Source organism: Amphiprion ocellaris, chromosome 22 (genome assembly GCF_022539595.1).
Source record: "Amphiprion ocellaris isolate individual 3 ecotype Okinawa chromosome 22, ASM2253959v1, whole genome shotgun sequence".
In the NCBI taxonomy this organism is placed as follows: Eukaryota; Metazoa; Chordata; class Actinopteri; family Pomacentridae; genus Amphiprion; species Amphiprion ocellaris.
In genome coordinates, this window is record NC_072787.1 from 222,501 (window position 1) to 242,662 (window position 20,162).

Here is a 20,162-nt window from a genome sequence, read left to right on the forward strand (position 1 = left end):
ATTTTTCTTGCCAAATTTAGGAAATTTTTTATGAATAAAACTTTTAAAGGAAACTTTTAAGGAGTTATTGCAATTTTCTTCCTGAAGGTTTTGCAAAATTTTCAGAAATTTGGGGATTTTTTTTGCTGATTTTTTTCAGACAAGGTAACAATATTTTTTGGTGCCTGTAAATGAAGACAACAGGAAGGTTAAGTTAGCTTGACTTGAATTCAGTTTTCTCTCAGCTTCTTTATAAATTCCAGTGTAAACTCCACGTGATGTGAAGTTGATGCTACATTATGATGTTGACCCAGTTTGGTTGACAGAAATAAGCGATAAATTTCCTCTCAGAGTGCATAAATAGAGTGAACTGTTGGTCTGTGGAAACTCTGATCTGTTAAATGTGGCGGCTTCCCGTCCTTATTTTCTGCCTCGCTACATAAACGGAGCAGCATCACGTGACTCTGAGTGTTACTAACAGTTTACACCTGTTACCTGTAATCTGCCCGTTACCACGGCGTTGCAGTTGTCTGTTCAGGGTGAAGCTTCCAGGAGGGATTTAGGAGTTCAGTCTGTTCAGAGCTGGATTTCCTCACATCAGTGGGCTGGGAGGGTGAGGAGAGGTGGAGGTTTTCAAATGTCAGGTCCAGAGAGATTAACAGACTCCCTCCAACATCCTCCAGTCTGGCAAAAAACGGAGTCGTTCTTTTCTCTCTGCAGACAAAGTTTTAATGCTGGAGAAGAGAGGAAAGTCTGAGTTAGAGCTCTGAATGTTAAAATACGCTCTGAAAAGCCAATAAAAGTCTGAGTTTATGTTAAAATACGCTCTGAAGAGTCAATAAAAATCTAAGTTTATGTTAAAATACGCTCTGAAAAGTTACCAAAAGCCTGAGTTTATGTTAAAATACAAACAGAAAAGTCACCAAAAGTCTGAGTTTATGTTAAAATCCAAACAGAAAAGTCACCAAAAGTCTGAGTTTATGTTAAAATACGCTCTGAAAAGTCACCAAAAGTCTCTCTGTTTGTGGATTTAACACTGAATCTAACATTAGATTTGAAGCCGGGTTAAATCAGAAACCAATACTTCAAATTAAATTTGTGGGGGTTCTTTGTTTTCCAAGTTATTTACATCTAATAGAATTTATACAATGAATTGTGTTTTACAAAAACCTATGGCGCAACACATTAGTAGAAATATGAGAAACAGCACCAGAAATAGTACTAAAAACAGAAACATACGGCTGTGGCACCTAGTGGGCAAATAAAACCCACAGTTACCACACTGCCCTCTATAAGCCTCTGTTCTAAACACATACTGCAGTAACACAAAAGCAGTTAGAAATATCTCATCATTAACCAACACAAAAACACAATGCATATAATAATACATTCATATTTCATGGAACTAAGAACATCATGATTGATCAGCTTGGGTCAAGATGGTGCCAGTGTGTGTGGCAGCTTGTCTCTCACTGTCAGTTTTGTTGATGATTTTATTGTAGTTCACCCTCGGCACTCAACAAATCAAGTCGCTGCTCATGTATGATGGACAAACACTGCTGGAGCGTCGTTTCTCTGCTAAAGATGGAGTTACGCCCGCTGGGGGCTGGAGTGCAGCTTATAGGGGGGGCTCCAAGCCAAACAGGTTGGGAACCACTGCTCTAACTGTCGCTACTCCTCAGCACAGTACACGGACATAAAGTGGATTTTTAATGCAAATAACAAACAATTTACCACCCTGTCACTGTATTTCATAATTCAGTCTTTCATAGCACGGTATTATTTACATTTTCTTACTGTCCCACAGTAACCAGTAACCCTTTGTTCTGTTCCCACCACTTCCAGTATCTTGCCCTTTGACCTCAAAACTACCCCCAATACAACAATAACAATACGCCCCCTGCTGTCCAAAACGACAATCAGCAGAAGAGTCACAAACAGGGATTTCAGTGGTTTTCAGGATATTTACTTGCCTCTGTTTACCACCTGGTTACACCTGTATTAAAATTCAGGCCCAAAAGCAGGAACTTTATGCATTTGGACACATTATGAGTCAAGAATGAAGTTTCCAGTGATTTTGTGCAGAACTTTAATTAGTTTTGGGCAAATTTTGTCATTTTGGTTGAATTTTAAGCTTTTAAGTCATTTCAGACATTTTCAAGTGAGTTTTTATCATTTTGAGCAGGTCATGATACATTTTGGTTATGAGACAAATATTTTTAACTTGTTTTGGACAAATTTTGAGCTTTTAAGTCATTTCAGACATATTTAAGTCAGTTTTTATGTTTTGAGGAATTTTGTACAATATTTTAAGTTGTTTTTGACAAATTTAGATTTTTTTAGTCTTTTCAAAGAATTTCAAGTCAGTTTTTTATCTTGCTTTGAGGTATTTTGCACAATATTGTAACTTGTTTTGACAAATTTCGAGCTTTTGAGTCATTTCAGAGTCAGTTTTTATTGTTTTTGAGCAGGTTTTGAGGCATTTTGCATGATGTTTTAACTTGTTTTGAACACATTTGCCCTCATTTCTGTCTCCTTTTATTCCTTTTCTCTCTGCAGCAGATAATTTAATGAAATACTGGAAAAAAAAAACATCCCATAGAACAAAAGCAAAGGACCCTAAAAACACAGGAAGCATAAAACCATCTGATACCCACAGCCAATGTTACAGTAGACGACATCATCACATTACTCCGGTTTATTGCCAAATCCACCTGTTTTCAGTTGAAAGGAATAATCTACAGTCAGAAACCAGGTTTAGCAATGACACATCTGGCCAGGTCATCATTGTAAAGGAGAAACTGTTCTCATCTGATCTTACCTGGTAAAATAAAGTTGAAAAAAAGATCCACTTTCAGCCATAATGAGTAACTTTTTCATGGAGGACCTGGAAACCAAAGCCATCCCCGCTCTGCAGACCCACACTCTGGAGAAGATACGTCCACGACATCCTGGAAATAATAAAATCTGGACACACACAAGAACTCACTGATCATCTGAACAACATGGACGACACGGGAAACATACAATCCACACACGAAGAGGAAATAAACCGGACCATTTCATTCCTGGACATGAACATTCACCACAGAGAAGACAGCAGCATCAAAATAACAGTTTACAGGAAACCCACACACACGGACCAGAACCTCCTCTGGACATCAGAACATCCACAGAACACAAACTACCAGTTAGAACACTATTAGAACGGACCAGAACCTCCTCTGGACATCAGAACACCCACAGAACACAAACTACCAGTTAGAACACTATTAGAACGGACCAGAACCTCCTCTGGACATCAGAACATCCACAGAACACAAACTACCAGTTAGAACACTATTAGAACAGACCAGAACCTCCTCTGGACATCAGAACACCCACAGAACACAAACTACCAGTAAGAACACTATTAGAACGGACCAGAACCTCCTCTGGACATCAGAACATCCACAGAACACAAACTACCAGTTAGAACACTATTAGAACAGACCAGAACCTCCTCTGGACATCAGAACATCCACAGAACACAAACTACCAGTTAGAACACTATTAGAACAGACCAGCATCATAACCGATGATAAAGACAGACAGGAGGAGGAAAAACACATCAGAACTCACTCACACACTACCAATATCCCATATGGGCCATAAACAAAGGAAAACAACAAGCCAAAAACAAAGAGAAAAAACTAAAACAAACAAAAACAAAACATACACAAAAACCAGACAATAAAAATAAAGGCATAATCAGCATTCCATATATCCGAGGGACAACAGAACCCATACATCCCATAATGAGAAAACACAACATCAACACAGCAGTAGAACCACATAAAAAACTGCAGCAGCTATTAGTCCATCCAAAAGACAAAAAATGCAACATCATATATGAAACTCTGTGTAAATCATGCGATAAAACATACACTGGAGAAACTGGAAGATCATTCAACACAAGAAGAAAGGAACAACAGACAGAATAAAGTAAACAGCTGGACGACTCACAAGAAGACAAAAAGAAAAAGCAGATGAAGAAAACAAAAAAATCAGCCATCAGGGACCACTGTAAAAGAAACAACCACATCATGGACTGGGACAGGGGGAGGATTTAACATCAGAGACCAACAAACACAAACCATGGATTAAGGAGGCCTTAGAGACCAGGAAGTGTTGTAGTTTTCCATTCCATTGTACAGTATACACTGTTGTTTCTCTTCAAAAATGCATTTAAAGCTACTTTCTGCACATTTCTGGTACTTTCTTAGGATACAGAAGTACTATCTCTTGCTAAATAAATAATGTTTACACCTATGCAGTACCTTTAGCAACAATAATAGTAATAATTATTGAGTCCATATTGGACTTCTATTCACTAACCCTCAGAGCAGGATGAGGCGTGCACGGAGTCACCTGATATCTAGAGTCATCTACCGGTGATGGAGGGTTTAATCAGACACACCTGAAGCCAAATGGCAGAAATATAAGTCCACTGCATTACCATAATCTCATAAACTGATATATGTATGCATGTATGCATGTATATATGTATATATACATACATACATACAAATGTCATCTGTTACCCTGGAAGTGGAACCTACTGGTGATAAAATAAAACAGAATCACAGAAAGCAGGTCTGATGCAGTTCTTCATCCTTTTTACTTTCAGTACAGCCCATGGTCCGTTGTGTTTTATTCAGCATGAGTACAGCTGGGACATGCTGCTTCATCAGAATAATGCATTTTAAACTTCCTGTGGTGGAAAATGACCCGTCATCTGTCAGCAGATCCAGCTTGTCTATACTCATGCTCAAAGTAACTGCAAAGGATTGTGGGTCAGGATGGCCAGAAAAGCATGCTGGGATACTTCCCAATCCAAACAGAGGGACATCCAGGTATTCTTTGACATTCCATCTACTGGCTCATCTTTCTCTGGCTGCTGGACAGTTTGGTAGTGAGGATACTGGAATGCAGATGAGTCGTCGTCGACGTATTAGGAGTCTCATTTAGCGTGTAGGAAGCTAGAGCTGCAGGTTACTGATTTATTCATTTTGTACTCATTTACTTTGTCAAAGCTTGTAGAAGTTTTGACCTTTCTCCAACTAGAACATGCAACTAAATCTGAGCAGGGAGAGAAACAGTGGTGGTCACGTGGACCTAATATTTTTCTATGCAGTGGTCTGCTGGGGAGCAGGGAGCACTGAAAGGGACAGAAAGAGACTAAACAGACTGGTCAGGAGGAGGTTCTGTCCTGGACTGTTCCCTGGACTCCATAGAGGAGGTGGGTGAGAGGAGGATGTTGGCAAAGCTCACATCCATCATGGACAATCCCTCTCACCCACTGCATGACACTGTGGGGTCTTTAAGCAGCTCCTTCAGCAGCAGACTGAGACATCCACCCTGCAAGAAGGAACGCTATCACAGGTGCTTCATCCATCTGCTATAAGACTGTACAACATCAGCATCACTGGCTGATGTTAACATAAACTGGACTATATCATTACCACCCCTAAACCATAAAATTTGCACTGACATTCTTGCACTGCACATCTTTGCACTTTTAAACTTTATTTTATTTTTTATTTTTTCTGTTAAGCCACTTTATCCTCATCTCTCACCCTTGTATATACTGTAAATATTATTACTATTGCTCTATTATTATTTTATTCTTATCACTACGTCCACTGTTACATAAGCTGCTGTAACAATGTAAATTTCCCCTGGAGTGGGGAGAAATAAAGAACTTTATCTTATCTTATCTTATCTTTTCATCATCCAACTTAGTGTGAATCTTTTACCTCAAAGCCCTGCAGCAGGACGTCAAACTGATTCTAGTCCAGGTTCCACAGCATAATAACCTATAAATAACCACAACTCCTAATTATTCCATTTGTTTTAGTGCAAAAAGCACATTTTGAAAATGTTCACATTTGAGGAATTATCTTTTGACAACCAGAACAACCAGAAATGTTTTCAGAAAATAAGTTAAATTTCAACAGTTTTATGCCTCAGTTCATCATTTCCACATGACAACTTCCAGAGTGTCTACAAAGGAACACAACATTCAGTCATTTAGTAACTGAACAATCTGGTATTTAACTCTATGATCAAAACAACTTGTCATGATGTAGAAACTATTACAAATTCACAATCTGCCGTTAATGTCTTCTCTGGAACTTTTACACTGCATGCTGTGACCTCTGACCTCTTCATCATTCTACTAACAAGTCAGGACTCTGGGATTAAATCTGGGAAAAGTCGTGTTGTTGATGGACCAATAGATGGCAGCAGAGACTCAGACACAAATCTCTGTCCCTGCAACCCATCAATAATCAATAATAACACTGATACATGATCAACCAATCATATTTTGGTCATTTTGTACATATTTCTGGTAGTTTTAGCTCATATTTTGGTCATTTTGTTCATATTTATGGTTGTTTCATCTCATATTTTGGTCATTTTGAACATATTTCTGGTAGTTTTAGCTCATATTTTGGTCATTTTGTTCATATTTATGGTAGTTTCATCTCATATTTTGGTCATTTTATTCATATTTCTGGTAGTTTTTTGTCATATGTTGGTCATATTATATATATATATATATATGTATTTCTGGTGGGCTGCACAGTGGCGTAGTGGTTAGCACTTTCGCCTTGCAGTAAGAAGGTCCCTGGTTCGCGTCCCGGCTTTCCTGGGATCTTTCTGCATGGAGTTTGCATGTTCTCCCTGTGCATGCGTGGGTTTTCTCCGGGTACTCCGGCTTCCTCCCACAGTCCAAAAATATGCTGAGGTTAATTGATTATTCTAAATTGCCCGTAGGTGTGAATGTGAGAGTGCTTGTTTGTCTTTGTATGTGGCCCTGTGACAGACTGGTGACCTGTCTAGGGTGTCCCCTGCCTTCGCCCGAGTCAGCTGGGATAGACTCCAACCCCCCCCCGCGACCCTAGTGAGGATTAAGCGGTGTATAGAAAATGGATGGATGGATGGATGTATTTCTGGTAGTTTTATCTGTGTGTGTGTGTGTGTGTGTGTGTGTGTGTGTGTGTGTGTTTATACATATATGAAGAAATGTGTAAATTGAATGGAAAGTCCAGTGGGAGTCTGAGTGTCACCAAGTCAGAGTTTATGTCTCAACTGTGGACGTTAGAGAAGACAGGCGGAGACAGTCTTAGTGGGCGGAGCTAAACTACCTGAAACCTGTGTTTCATTCGTTAAAGATCTCATTCCGTCATTCTGAAATCAGTTTATTTCTCCCCCTCTTCTCTGTAACTATTTAGTTTAGAATTCTTTGCCTCTCCTGACAACTTTTGATAGAACAGCAGAAAAATACCTTCAATTATTACAATATCACTGTGATTCTCCACTGTGTATTATGCAGAATTGTAATATGATAGCAATTTATTTGTGTTGTGTTCATTATTGATGCCTTTAACCCTTCCATGCATAGAGGTCATGACAGTGTGCAGCTCTTCTAAAGCTGTTTTCTTGTATGTGCATAAGTTTTGATGGCATAGTTGGACATCAGCCACTACAGCGGATCCTATTGCATCATTTCTTCCACTGCCAGTGATTGGCTAGCCATTGCAAATTCTTTAAAAAAAAAAAAAAAGAGTCAAACCAAGATGGCCGGCAGGCAGCCAGAAACACCAAGTAGCTCATTTTCTTTTGTTCAAACCTTCTATAAAAAAGAGACCTTTGCAGGAAAGAAAAATATGGTGACATCGAGGAACATCTAAGGAGTCATGCAATTGCAAAATTTTCCAAGTATTGATGTTATATTGGGAGGCAATTATGATTAATCTCATGTCCACTAAAGTGCACATCATGCATCACCAGCTATATTTCATCTACAATTCATTGGCCACAATTAGGCTATTACTGCTGCTGTTCTTGAAAATATGTCATCTGAGAGACTTGGGAATCTATACAGGAGAGTGAATCCCTCAATGCTGTTTGAATTATTTATGCATCAATTATTTTATTTTATAGTTCACATCACATTTCACAGTTCAATACACTGTATATCATTTTATCCATTTGTTTGTTAAATCCATATTTCTAGAGCAAAATGCATGGTGGCCATCTCAGTGGACATGTAAATATATTTTTTAGAAAAATGGGTTGAAATAAAATAAAGTTCAAACCTTGTTTTTCATGCCTAAAGATGAATAAAAACAATTGGGGGAAAACAAAATCCTGACTGAGGTTATCATAATTCATGCATGAATGGGTTAAGGCGACATACCAAACAGTGACGTTTTAATTCCTTTTTGGACAATATACTAACATACATGAATTATTGACACACAAACTTACAAATTCTCAAAATACAAGCTCCTCAACTCTGTTCTTGGTTACAGTGATTCATTAGATGTACTTCTCCTGTTTTTCTTAAATTACCATGTTTTCATAGCATCATCAAAATTTAATTGAGTTTTTTTTTCCCACAATGTGATTTCAACATCATCAAAAAATAACCTGTGCTTATTCTAGTGATCTTTTTTGGTAATATGTTTCTTGATTACCACCCATTTGTGCTTCTATCTGCCTTCATCTTTGCAGACGGTGCCAACATGATTGACAACAGATGAGATTTTTCTTAATTATTCATTCGTAAGAACTTCAAATTTGTTATTTTTAACTGCTCTAAGCCTCAAGCAGAGAAAGCACAAACCTCCTCTTTGGTATTATCTGACCACGACATCATGACGATTTACTCTAATGAAGCTGGTCGAGTTTTGAGGAAAACACTTTAAATGAACAAGTCAAGTATATTCTAACCACCTGGAGCCTGATGTGCATCAAGAAACATGATGTTTCTTGATGCACATCAGGTGCTGCTGATCTGATCTGACCTGACGTTCAGCCACAGCATCAGTGTCTGATGAAGATAGGACAGCAGATCAGTCCTGTCTAACATCCTACTTCTGTTTCCTCTCACCTGAATCTTCCAACAAACTCCCCGACGTTCCTCCATCTGACGAGCAGAGTCCGTTCAAAAAGTTCACACTTAGTGCCAAAAATATTCATTCAAAGATGAAGAAACCATGAAAAGATCAATAAAACTAGGTGAAGGTTAAATAAAGTGGAGCTGTGTGGCATGTGTGTTGGTGGTTTGATCCCGTCAGGTGTGTCTGAGTGGAACGTACCACCTGCTCAGGTCAGCGGGGGGAACACAGAGATACAAAAGTTAAAAATCCTGGCTCTAAGCCTTAATACAGTTTAGAGTGGACTTCACAGTTTATGTCACATGAGTGCATCTACATTAGCATAACATTTAATTTAATGTAGATGAGTTTTACTGCTCCAATCACAGACTGACCTGCTGCTGACATCACCTGTTCACCTGGAGCTCACCTGTTCACCCGACAGCAGCAACAAACTGGAGAAGAACTGAGGGATTCTGATGACAAGTTCATGGATCAAATAATAATTCAGTGGAATCTTTACTGCAGTAACACATTTTCTTCACCATCATATTACCTGAAAACTAAAAGACTCTCCTCAGTGAAGCAGCTCCTGGTTTATAAATCAAAACGTTGGAAAACACAGAGAAATACTAAAAGATCATTTTATTAAAACCAACAGAAGCTGGAAGAGGATTTTTTTTAAAAAAGGCTTTTGTTGCATAAATTCTGCAGCTTCCTGTTGTTGTTGTGGGAACAAGGTTTGACAAAATCGGACTTTCTCAGTGTAAACTGACTCAACGAAACCTGAACTCCAGTCAGAGAGAACAGGTTCCATTAGATTAGATTCTTTATTGTCAGTGGAAAAACAAACATTTTTAGTGCCCAAAACACCACGACAACATGAGTAAACTTGTTTTATGGCCTAACAAAGAGAAAAACACACACAAAAAAACTCTTACATTTCACTTTCTTTCAGATTCTGTGCTGTTCAGAATCAAAATGAAAATAGAAAATAAAAATCTGTTTCAGTCCAATATTTTACTAAAACATTTCACAAATACTCCAAACACTGATAAGAACATTTCATATAAATCATTCATGCAAAAACCTCCAATCTCCAATTATTCTTTATAAATTTATACATTTTTACTGATATATTTGAAAAATATCAAAAAAAGGAAAATACAGTAGAATTTTATTTTAAATAAGTAAAAAACAAAACACATTTTCACATCTGAGCTCAGAAACTAAAATCATAGTATTTTAAACATAAATCTCACGTTTAGGTCGGATATTGTCCATTTATAAAGGAAACACAGAAAAGTGGGAAATATAAAATAGAAATAATTTTAAAGAAGTGATAAAAAGCCCTCATTTCACACACATACACACTTATAACGACCAGAATTATCACCAGAAGGACTCAATTATCAGCCAGAAACGTTAAAAACAGAAAGAATTCATTAGTTTTCTTTCCATCAGAGAAAATTAAGCATATTTAGGCTTCAAGTCTTGTGAAATTATCTTTACTGTACACATTACTGCTCTCTGGCGGACACAGGCGGTAACGACACTATTATTATTATTATTATTATTATTATTATTATTATTATTATTATTTGCGGCAAAGCTAGCGACATTACAGATGAGCAGCACTTCCTGTTTCAACGTAAAACTATCGTAATGCTCTTATGCTAAAATGTGGTTTTGTGAGACTCAGAAGAATCTGCAGTATGAACCAAAATGTATTTAAGGACCACTAGCTTGTCGACTCCCTCAAATTGTGTTTGTTGTCACTATACGTTCAAAAATAAACACGTTATAGCTAATGTACAAATGCATTCGTGACCGGAAGTGTTAGCCGAGCTAGCGGAAGTGCTAACGAGGGTTTGCTATGACACGGACTAATACCTTAACACACGTAGTTCTAAAATCAATTCTCTCCAAGACACAGAGCTCTAGCTCCGTTTCCTGTCCCGGGTCTAATGTTTCAGCCTGATATCGTGATCAGCACCTTTTAAAAAGACGCTGCTGGTAGCGCTGGAGTTAGCTTGTCGCTAGCTTCTGATTAGCTGCTAGCTCGCTAACGCTGCCATCACAGACGCAGCTATTGATTGTCATTAGCTACATTGTGGATTCATTTCCTGTTTGGACGTGACTCAGACTACAACAAAAGTAATCGGAGCAAGTGGAGAGGCTGGCTGTCGTCAAATACGACTTGGTTTACACCAGAGATCCTTCTGAATCGACCAAAATCGCTTAGTAATACTTTTGACATAAAATGTACAATAAAGAAAGATGCTTTTACGTTGAAGAGTAACAGGAAGTGCTGCTCATCTGTAATGTCGCCAGCTATACAGTTAATAATAATGACGTGTCGTTACCGCCTGTGTCCACAAGAGGACAGTAGCGCCCCCTCCTGTGACATGATCTTACATGAGAGAGATTAGATGACAGCAGAGACTCAGACACAAATCTCTGTCCCTGCAACCGATCAATAATCAATAACAACACTGATACATTATCAACCAATCATATTTTGGTCATTTTGTACATGTTTCTGGTAGTTTTATCTCATATTTTGGTCATATTCACAGGACTCACCTGTTTTGAGAAAATCTCCACAACTCCTTGCACTGCTGGCATTTTCTGCACTTTTACAATTACATGTATTCCACAAGCCACTTTATGCTGATGTCACTTATAGTGTAGTAATACTGTATTTATTCATTTTTCATTCTTGTATATATTATTGTTATTATAATTATTATCTTTACTGTAGTAAACTGTAGTTAGTGCTGCTCTGAAAGATTTTTGCTGCTCCTAACACTGGAAATTTCCCCTAACCTGGGGAGTAATAAAGGACTGTTGTATATCTATGTGCAAGAACTGATACCTCATCTTCCTGTATATAGTCTTCTACATGGTATTTAAAAAAATCTGCGCATATATCCCTCTGGGCTGGAAACTGATTATAGTTTACTGCTATGGTGTATGGCTCTGGCATTAAATATACTACATATATAGCTGGTGGTAAATTCAAAAATATGTAGACGAGCAAATCAAGTATAGTGAGGGTGATGCAGAGTAGATTGATGGAAATGGGCAGCTGGAAGCAGTGGGCTGGAGGAAGGTCAGCAGCAGCAGCATCCCACAGATGGAGATTAGGCCAGTTGGTGGGAGAACCACCACAGATCTGAAGCATCCAGCTCTGGGATCAGGGACACTCGGAGAAAGGACACAGGGAGAAACAGAGTGAGTGTAATGCAATAATGGTATATATATTATATTAAAATTATAATGGTAGATAGAGAAGGGCTCAGTGCATCCAGAGAGGTCCTCCAGCAGCCTAGGCCTAGTAGCAGCAGAACTAGGGGCAGAACTAAGGGACGTCCAAGAGGGGGAAGTCAGTTGTGCAAATGAAGACACCAGCTCACCCCGTCAGGGTCCCCCAGTCGTCCCCCATCGTCACCTTCATCAGTAACACCTGACAGGAAAACCTTCATCTTCATCAATTATACCTGACAGGAAAACCTTCATCATCATCAGTTACACCTGACAGGAAAACCTTCTTCTTTATCTTCATCAGTTACAGAGTTAGGGTTCTTCAACAGGTCCTCCATCAGCAGGTCAGTTCTGTTTCAGGTCATCAGATGAAGCTCTGGGAAACGTTGCATCAATGTAGAACAGTTTCCTGGATGTTTTTTTTATTTCACCACTGAACATGAATCACAGAACAGAAACAGATTATTTATTAATTTCATTTTTAAACTTCTGAGAGAGAAGGTCCAACAGGAGTAATTCACACACGTGTTCCAAAGCTTCTGTTCACAAAAACCCTCCAGGAGCTCAAGGATAGGTCACCTGTTGATGCTCAGCTCAAACCTGTCTGCTCCACTGAGTATTTCTGTAGTGTCTGATCAGTGCAACTCATTCAAAGATCTATTTATTTTCATACTAAAACTAAAATGTCAAACAGCATACCCTGACTAGGGTGCTTTTCTAGACTAAAACATTGAAAACATCTGTATGATGTGAAGTAAATACCTGTGTGAACCTGTTGCAGTAGAAATAAGAACGGCCGATCTGCTTTGAAAACTGGAGCTCGGGATCTTTTGAGGAGGACCATCCCTGCAGGGATAGAAAATCATGTTTTAGAAACTTTAGACAGTTGGTTTGTTCTGTTCTATTAACCCTCGTGTCGTCCTGCGGCTCAAAATTGACCCGTTTTAAATTTTGAAAATGTGAGAAAAAAATATTTTCACAGTGAAACTTCTGATGTCCACATTTTCAACATTTTGGGGAAATTGTTGAACATTTTTTTGGTGGAAAAAAAAATGTTAAAATGTTTCTCAACAACATTCATAAAAAAATCAACCAAAATCCAGCGAATTTCACTGGATTTTGGTTGATTTTTTTTGTGAATGTACTTAAAGACAATAGTAGAAATTTTACTGATATATATATAATCACTTTAGATAGATTTTTTTGGAATATTTTTACTCATTTCTTGAAAATATCTACAAGAATTTTCTTGCCAAATCGGGGATTATTTTAAAATAAAACTTTTAAGGGAAACTTCTAAGGAATTATTGGAGTTTTCTTCTGAAGCTTTTGCAAATTTTCAGAAATTTGGGGAATTTTTTTGCTGAATTTTTGGATCTTTTTTCAGACAAGGAAACAATATTTTTTGGTGCCCGTAAATGAGGACAACAGTAGGATTAATATCTATTTGTTATATTAATATCTATCATATTATCACCAGTAGCAGCAGCTGCTTTGGTCCCGTCCTCCGTGACTTCTATCCTGACTTCATGGAAGGCATCAGACACATAGAGACCCTCCTCCACTTCAGAAGGAACAAACTGTCAGATACCTGAAGAACCTGGGATTAAACCTGAAGGACATCCTGGATGTTTATGAACTGATGGACTGACCTGAGATCCCGGTGAAGTCGGCTGCTGTGGGGTTGAAGGCGTCGCTGATGCCCATAGCGGGGAGCACCGACCTCAGGTTGAACTTGTTCTGCATTCTGAATCTGGAAACACCAGAAGAAGATCCATGTTTATGAACCAAGCCTCATGAAGAGTCTGCAAGTCCTGAACCAGTCTCTAATCCTGAAGCATTGTTCTCTACCTTGGGAGGAAGATGTCCATCCTGGTTCTGTGCAGGCCGGTGTCCCAGGACGCTAGGTGGCGCTGTGTGAGCTGAGCCTCCAGGGAGGACAGTAGCGTCTTCCTCTCGCTGGGTAGAAGCACCTGCAGGCTCAGGGAGCGGCCCAGGAACGGCAGCTCCAGAACCGTGTAGCGCTGATCCGATCCCGTCCTGAGCTGACCTGAGGGGAGATCAATGAGGTCAGGACTTCTTCTGATTCAGTCATCAGTAGAGTTTAGCTCAGGTCTATTTCCACCTGATTTCACTTTAAACGTCACAGAACCATGTCCAACAGATTAAAAGAAAGACAACACCAGAGTAGAAACAGAAACGACTCACATCATTTGTAAATGCCAAACATGTTTAACTAAACATTTTATTAAATATCGAGAAAGTGAAACATTTTCTCTTGTCACTGTGATAATAAACAATTATTGGATGGTGAAAGAAAATGTATTTAAACGTTCTGAATGGAACAAGGTTGTAATTAAATACAGGCAGGACTGGAAAATAAAGAGATTACAGAGATAACAGTGAGTTTCTAATAAATGTGGAGCTGCATGTCTGATAGAGGAACTGGTTGATGAGAAACAGATGGTAGAAGCTCCACTGGGATCAGCTGCAGAGAGGGATTAATGTCATTTAGTTCTGAAAATGACAAAGAAACAGTCAAACATCACCTTGATGATGGTCAGAACTGTCACTGACAAATGTTATTGAACAACCATCTAAGAAGTTTAAATAACTGAAGTTCCAAATGTTCATAGAAATACTGCTCTTTTAAATTCACTGGATATACATATATATATATATATATATATATATATATATATATATATATATAAATATATTATATATATAAATATATAATATATGTATATATAATATATATATATATATATATATAATAAATATATATATATATATGTGTGTGTGTGTGTGTGTGTGTATATATGCAAAAGTATTGGCTCATCCATCCAAATAATCAGAATCAGGTGTTCCAATCACTTCCATGTCCACAGGTGTATAAAATCCAGCACCTAGGCTGCAGACTGCTTTTACAATCATTTGTGAAAGAATGGCTCGCTCTCAGGAGCTCAGTGAATTCCAGCGTGGAACTGTGATAGGATGCCACCTGTGCAACAAATCCAGTCGTGACATTTCCTCACTCCTAAATATTCCACAGTCAACTGTCAGCTGTATTATAAGAAAGTGGAAGTGTGTAGGAACGACAGCAACTCTGCCACCAAGTGGTAGACCACATAAACTGATGGAGTGGGGTCAGTGGATGCTGAGGAGCATAGTGCCAAGAGGTGGCCAACTTTCTGCAGAGTCAATCGCTACAGACCTTCAAACTTCATGTGGCCTTCAGATTAGCTCCAGAACAGTGCTTCAGCAGAGAGCTTCATGGAATGGGTTTCCATGGCCCAGCAGCTGCATCCAAGCCATACATCACCAAGTGCAATGCAAAGCGTGGGATGCAGTGGTGTAAAGCAGCCACCACTGGACTCTAGAGCAGTGGAGACACCTTCTCTGGAGTGACCAATCACGCTTCTCCATCTGGCAATCTGATGGACCAGTCTGGGTTTGGTGGTTGTCAGGAGAACCATACTTGTGGGACTGCATTGTGCCAAGTGTAAAGTTTGGTGGAGGGGGGATTATGGTGTGGGCTTGTTTTTCAGGAGCTGGGCTTGGACCCTTAGTTCCAGTGAAAGGAACTCTGAATGCTTCAGCATACCAAGACATTTTGGACAATTCCATGCTCCCAACTTTGTGGGAACAGTTTGGAGCTGGTCCCTTCCTCTTCCAACATGACTGTGCACCAGTGCACAAAGCAAGGTCCATAAAGACATGGATGACAGAGTCTAGTGTGGATGAACTTGACTGGCCTGCACAGAGTCCTGACCTCAACCCCATAGAACACCTTTGGGATGAATTAGAGCTGGAGACTGAGAGCCAGACCTTCTGGTCCAACATCAGTGTGTGACCTCACAAATGTGCTTCTGGAAGAATGGTCAAAAATTCCCATAAACACACTCCTAAACCTTGTGGACAGCCTTCCCAGAAGAGTTGAAGCTGTTCTAGCTGCAAAGGGTGGACCCACGTCATATTGAACCCTATGGATTAGGAACGGGATGTCACTTATGTTCATATGCAAGTCAAGGCAGGTGAGCGAATACTTTTGGCAATATAGTGTGTGTGTGTGTGTGTGTATATAGTGAGTATGAGTATATATATATCTGTAGTGTGTATATATATATATATATATATATATATATATATATATATATATATATATATATATATATAAGAGCAACCACAGGGAGAGCAGAAGGGAAGGATGCTGCGTGAAACGTGCAGCAGAAGCGACTTCAGATGAGTGAAACTAATCACAGAATTACACCCAGTCATATAATACACTGTATATACACTCTATAACTAAACTGAACAGTTCCTTCTAACTACATCCTAGAAGCTCATCCAGTGGATGATTCTGGTCCTCTTACCAAAGCTGACCTCTGCAGCCTGGTACTTCATGGGCACCTTGATGGGAGTCCCATCAGACAGGATGAAGGGCAGGTTCTGGGAGTTGGTGAACAGAAACTGCTTCTGCCAGATGCCCCTGAAGGCCACCGTGTTGACCAGCGCCACCTGCAGGTGGTGTCCCCACCACAGGGCCTCGGCCTGGGCCTCTCCTGATCCAGAGAGCTCTCCGCTGCTGCTTCCTGACTGGAGGGGCCACGACTCATCTGGAGGGAACCAGGGAACGGCAGGGGTTAATGGAGAGGCCCACGAGGCCTGTTATCGAACTCATGTGGTCTGATGCCATGAATAAATGAATGAACTGGACGACTCACAAGAACACAAAAAGAAAAAAGCCGAACAAGAAAACCAAAAAATCAGCCATCAGGGATCGCTGCAAAAGAAATAATCTTATCATGGACTGGGACTGGGGGAGGATTTTAACATCAGAGACCAACAAACATAAACGATGGATCAAGGAGGCCATCGAGATCAGGAAGCAGGCGAGCTGCTCCATGAACCGGGACGAGGGGGACTACACCCTCTATACCTGGGACTCCATCCTCCAGAGACCCACCGGACGGCGGGGGGCGTGGCCCTATCTGACAGACTTCTGAAGATCTGTCAGGACTGGGTCACATGACTAAAAACAGGACACGTCAGCACACGCCAGATGACGCTCTGAAGAAGACTGCGTTGCAGTTGAAACATGTCAGCTAAGGTGAAACCATCTTATTTTTGATTTGTCGGTGTAAAAGAAATAACGTTATCCTATGATAGTCAACAACAAAATGAACATCATCCAAATAATAAAAGTTCTCTATCTATCTATCTACTCTATCAAAAACATAGAATTACAGTGAAACAGCTTTGAAAGAAGTCAAAAGTCACACTGTTTTCCTCGTTCAGTCCCTTCAAATTTATTCATTCTTTCTGTTTTATTTTTGATTATGTGATCACTTTGCATTTCTTTATGGTCATTTTGAGTCTCTTTGCGGTCATTTTTGTGTGTTTTTGTTCAAATTTTTTGTTTTCTGTGATTATTTTGTGTCTTTTTGTGGTCATTTGGTCAACACTCAGGCTTCATTAGCTGTAGCACATTAGATCTAACAGTACAATTGATGATAAGCATTAGCTCTAATACGTTACTGTAAAAAATTAGCTGTCATGCATTAGTTGTAGTATAATATATGCAATACATTAGTTGCAGTACAATAGATGCAAACAATGAGCTCTTATACATTTAAACTATTGCAGTAAAAGATGAATATTAGAGCTAAAATGCTGCAGTAAAAGAAGAATATTAGAGGAAAAATACTGCAGTAAAGATGGATATCAGAGCTAAATACTGCAGTTAAAGATAAATAATATGTGTGTGTGTGGTGTTGTTGTGGGTGATGTGTGAGACACTAAACCACAAGAAACATAACCTGTAGTTACTGTGCGTAGAACACAGCTGTGTTTACTCGCACTAAGCTCCACTCTCTCTGAGCATTTAAAGGTTTGGAAGATCCTCCATGATGGCGGAGGGGGACTGATTTCCAGGTCACAGTAGCAAAGAGCACTCAAGGAGTAAGTATAAGTTGGATGCTTAGAAGCGCTATTGTTAAATATAGCAACTTTTATTATTTTTCGAGCAGCTGTTTGCCACATGCAGCCCTAAACTGTAACAGCTCTCCAATAGAAAAACTTCTTGGTGAACAGTTTTATGACCAGGGAAAACAATCTGGACTACAATGTACTCTTCATATATGTTTATATTCATGGAAACAAAACCATTGCTTACTTGTTGAACATTGAATGCAGTGGACACACACCATCAGAGTCAAATGGTTGGACAAAAAGGAGTCTCTTACTACTAAATCAAGACATCAAACTTGCGGAAGATCACGGTGGAGACCTCAAAGTTTCGCTCCAGCCATCCATTTGTAGCCTGAAGTCCGCGAGAGGTTGGACATGTCGGCCCACTTCCTCATCTTATTTTTTTTTTTTTTTTTTTTTTTTTTTTTTCTTTTTTTTGTCTGCATTTGTTCTCATTGTTTAACTCCACAAAAGGGGAGTCAACATTATATGAGATTGATGCATATTTTAGTCTTGCAACCAAATATTTTAATATTTAGTGCATGTGTGTGACCATCACCGGCCCTCCCTGAAAGCTAAGCAGACCTTCTTTATTAGAATTCCCTGTTATAAGCCAGGGAGGGCAGTGCTACACCTCAGTGATGTGTGGGGGAAACAAAGACTGGACAGGACGAACAGGACGAACAGGATGAACAGGGATAGAAAATAACAGGCGTTGCTATTGCAATTAAAGATTGTAAGGTGGTGTGTTATGCCCAACTACTAACTGTCCATCAATAGAAAAAAAAAAATAAAAATTTGAAAAAAGAAAGAAAACCAAACCAACACAAAAGAAAAAGAGATTCAATAATAAATGAACAAACGGTACTGAGCACCATAATTGTGTGTGTCTTGATAGTATAGAATAGAATAGAATAGGCCAGAAGAGGATACTAGTGCGAAGAGAGAATGAGTTTAGGGTAGAGACTGGAGAGATTCTCAGCACATTCTGGCGGGACCCATCATTTGCTGAAATGGGACTCGGCAGTAGCTGGCGAGAACCTGATCAAACATGCAAGTGTGAAGAACCCCGAAGCCCAGAACAGCAATCACGGCAAGGCAGGGCCAAGCCAACAGGGCACCCCTCCCCCCAGGCAGTAGGAGCCACAGGGCGGCACCCCCAGAGAGCCACCGGGGCCACCGTGAACGACGACGGACCCAGAGAACAAGAGGGAGCAGCTACCGACACCCCCTGCGCACCAGACCGACCCAGGCGGCCCGGGGCACGAGGACCCACCCGCCACCCAAACCCCAACCCCGCCCACCCCAGCCCCCACCGAACCCCCCACCCCACCACCCGACCCGCCCACCCCCCATCCCCCCTCCCTCCCCCGAGGGGGCCAACGGCCCCACACAGCCAGGAAGCCAGACACAGGGGCCGAGCGGCCCACCGAAGGGGCGGCAACCAGCCCATCACAAGGCAGGCCACCACCGGGAGCCGGCCAGAGGAAATCGGAGCCGGGACCCGATGCGAGTCCAGAGGGTAAAAATGGATAGTGTGGTGGGGCCCGGCGACGCCGACAGGGAGGCACCCCACATACCCCCCGCACCAGGCCCCAGGCGAGCGCAGTACACCCAGGGCCCCCACCCCCCGCAATGCGCCCTGACAACCCACCGGGACAGAGCCACCACATGCCACTAGCCCGCAGTACAGCCACAGCGCCCACCAAGACGGCCAATCCAGCCCCCGCAGCCCACCAAGAGCCATCGCACCTGCCCGGACCCGTCGGGCACGCAGGAGAACCCCCCCCGACCACAGCCCCCAGGTCCCGGGGACCCCCCCAGCCACAGCAACACGGATGATGGTCCACCCCCGCCACCCCATAGCCATAAGGGGGCCGGGTCCCACCAGCGAGGCCATATTAGTGAAATCCCCCCATTACTCCCTATTAATATGTCTCCCGATCCCAGACTGGAGACATTATCCCTGCACCGTGATAGTGTAACCCTGAGTGTCATGTGGTGCATTAAAAG

At 40.6% G+C, this 20,162-nt stretch overlaps 1 protein-coding gene and 1 long non-coding RNA gene across 7 annotated transcripts in view; both read right to left on the reverse strand.

Annotated features, from left to right (window-relative positions):
- LOC129347989 (uncharacterized) overlaps positions 1-3,111 on the reverse strand; it is a 5,988-nt gene extending 2,877 nt beyond the window's left edge. The window contains exons 1-2 of one of the 3 annotated variants that reach the window (XR_008600367.1): positions 2,801-3,110; positions 576-713 (exon numbers count right to left, since the gene is read on the reverse strand). This is a non-coding gene — a long non-coding RNA (uncharacterized LOC129347989). Of the gene's footprint in view, positions 1-575; positions 714-2,800 lie in introns of all 3 variants that reach the window. The other 2 variants (XR_008600366.1, XR_008600365.1) reach the window with 2 other exon arrangements.
- A 9,173-nt stretch (positions 3,112-12,284) lies between these two features.
- On the reverse strand, positions 12,285-18,507 carry LOC118470185 (probable serpin E3). Of its 4 annotated transcripts, XM_055007047.1 has the most exons (7): positions 18,425-18,507; positions 16,553-16,795; positions 14,028-14,226; positions 13,829-13,929; positions 13,654-13,740; positions 12,939-13,022; positions 12,290-12,552 (listed from the first exon to the last, which is right to left on the reverse strand). In XM_055007047.1, the coding sequence occupies exons 2-7, from the start codon at positions 16,581-16,583 to the stop codon at positions 12,533-12,535; spliced, it is 522 nt and encodes a 173-aa protein (XP_054863022.1). In that variant the 5' UTR covers positions 16,584-16,795; positions 18,425-18,507; the 3' UTR covers positions 12,290-12,532. The 4 variants fall into 4 exon arrangements, with proteins under 4 accessions (XP_054863024.1, XP_054863022.1, XP_054863021.1 ...); XM_055007049.1 differs by lacking the exon at positions 13,654-13,740 and having other exon boundaries at positions 12,285-12,552; XM_055007046.1 differs by lacking the exon at positions 12,290-12,552 and having other exon boundaries at positions 12,591-13,022.
- Positions 18,508-20,162: the final 1,655 nt, after the last annotated feature.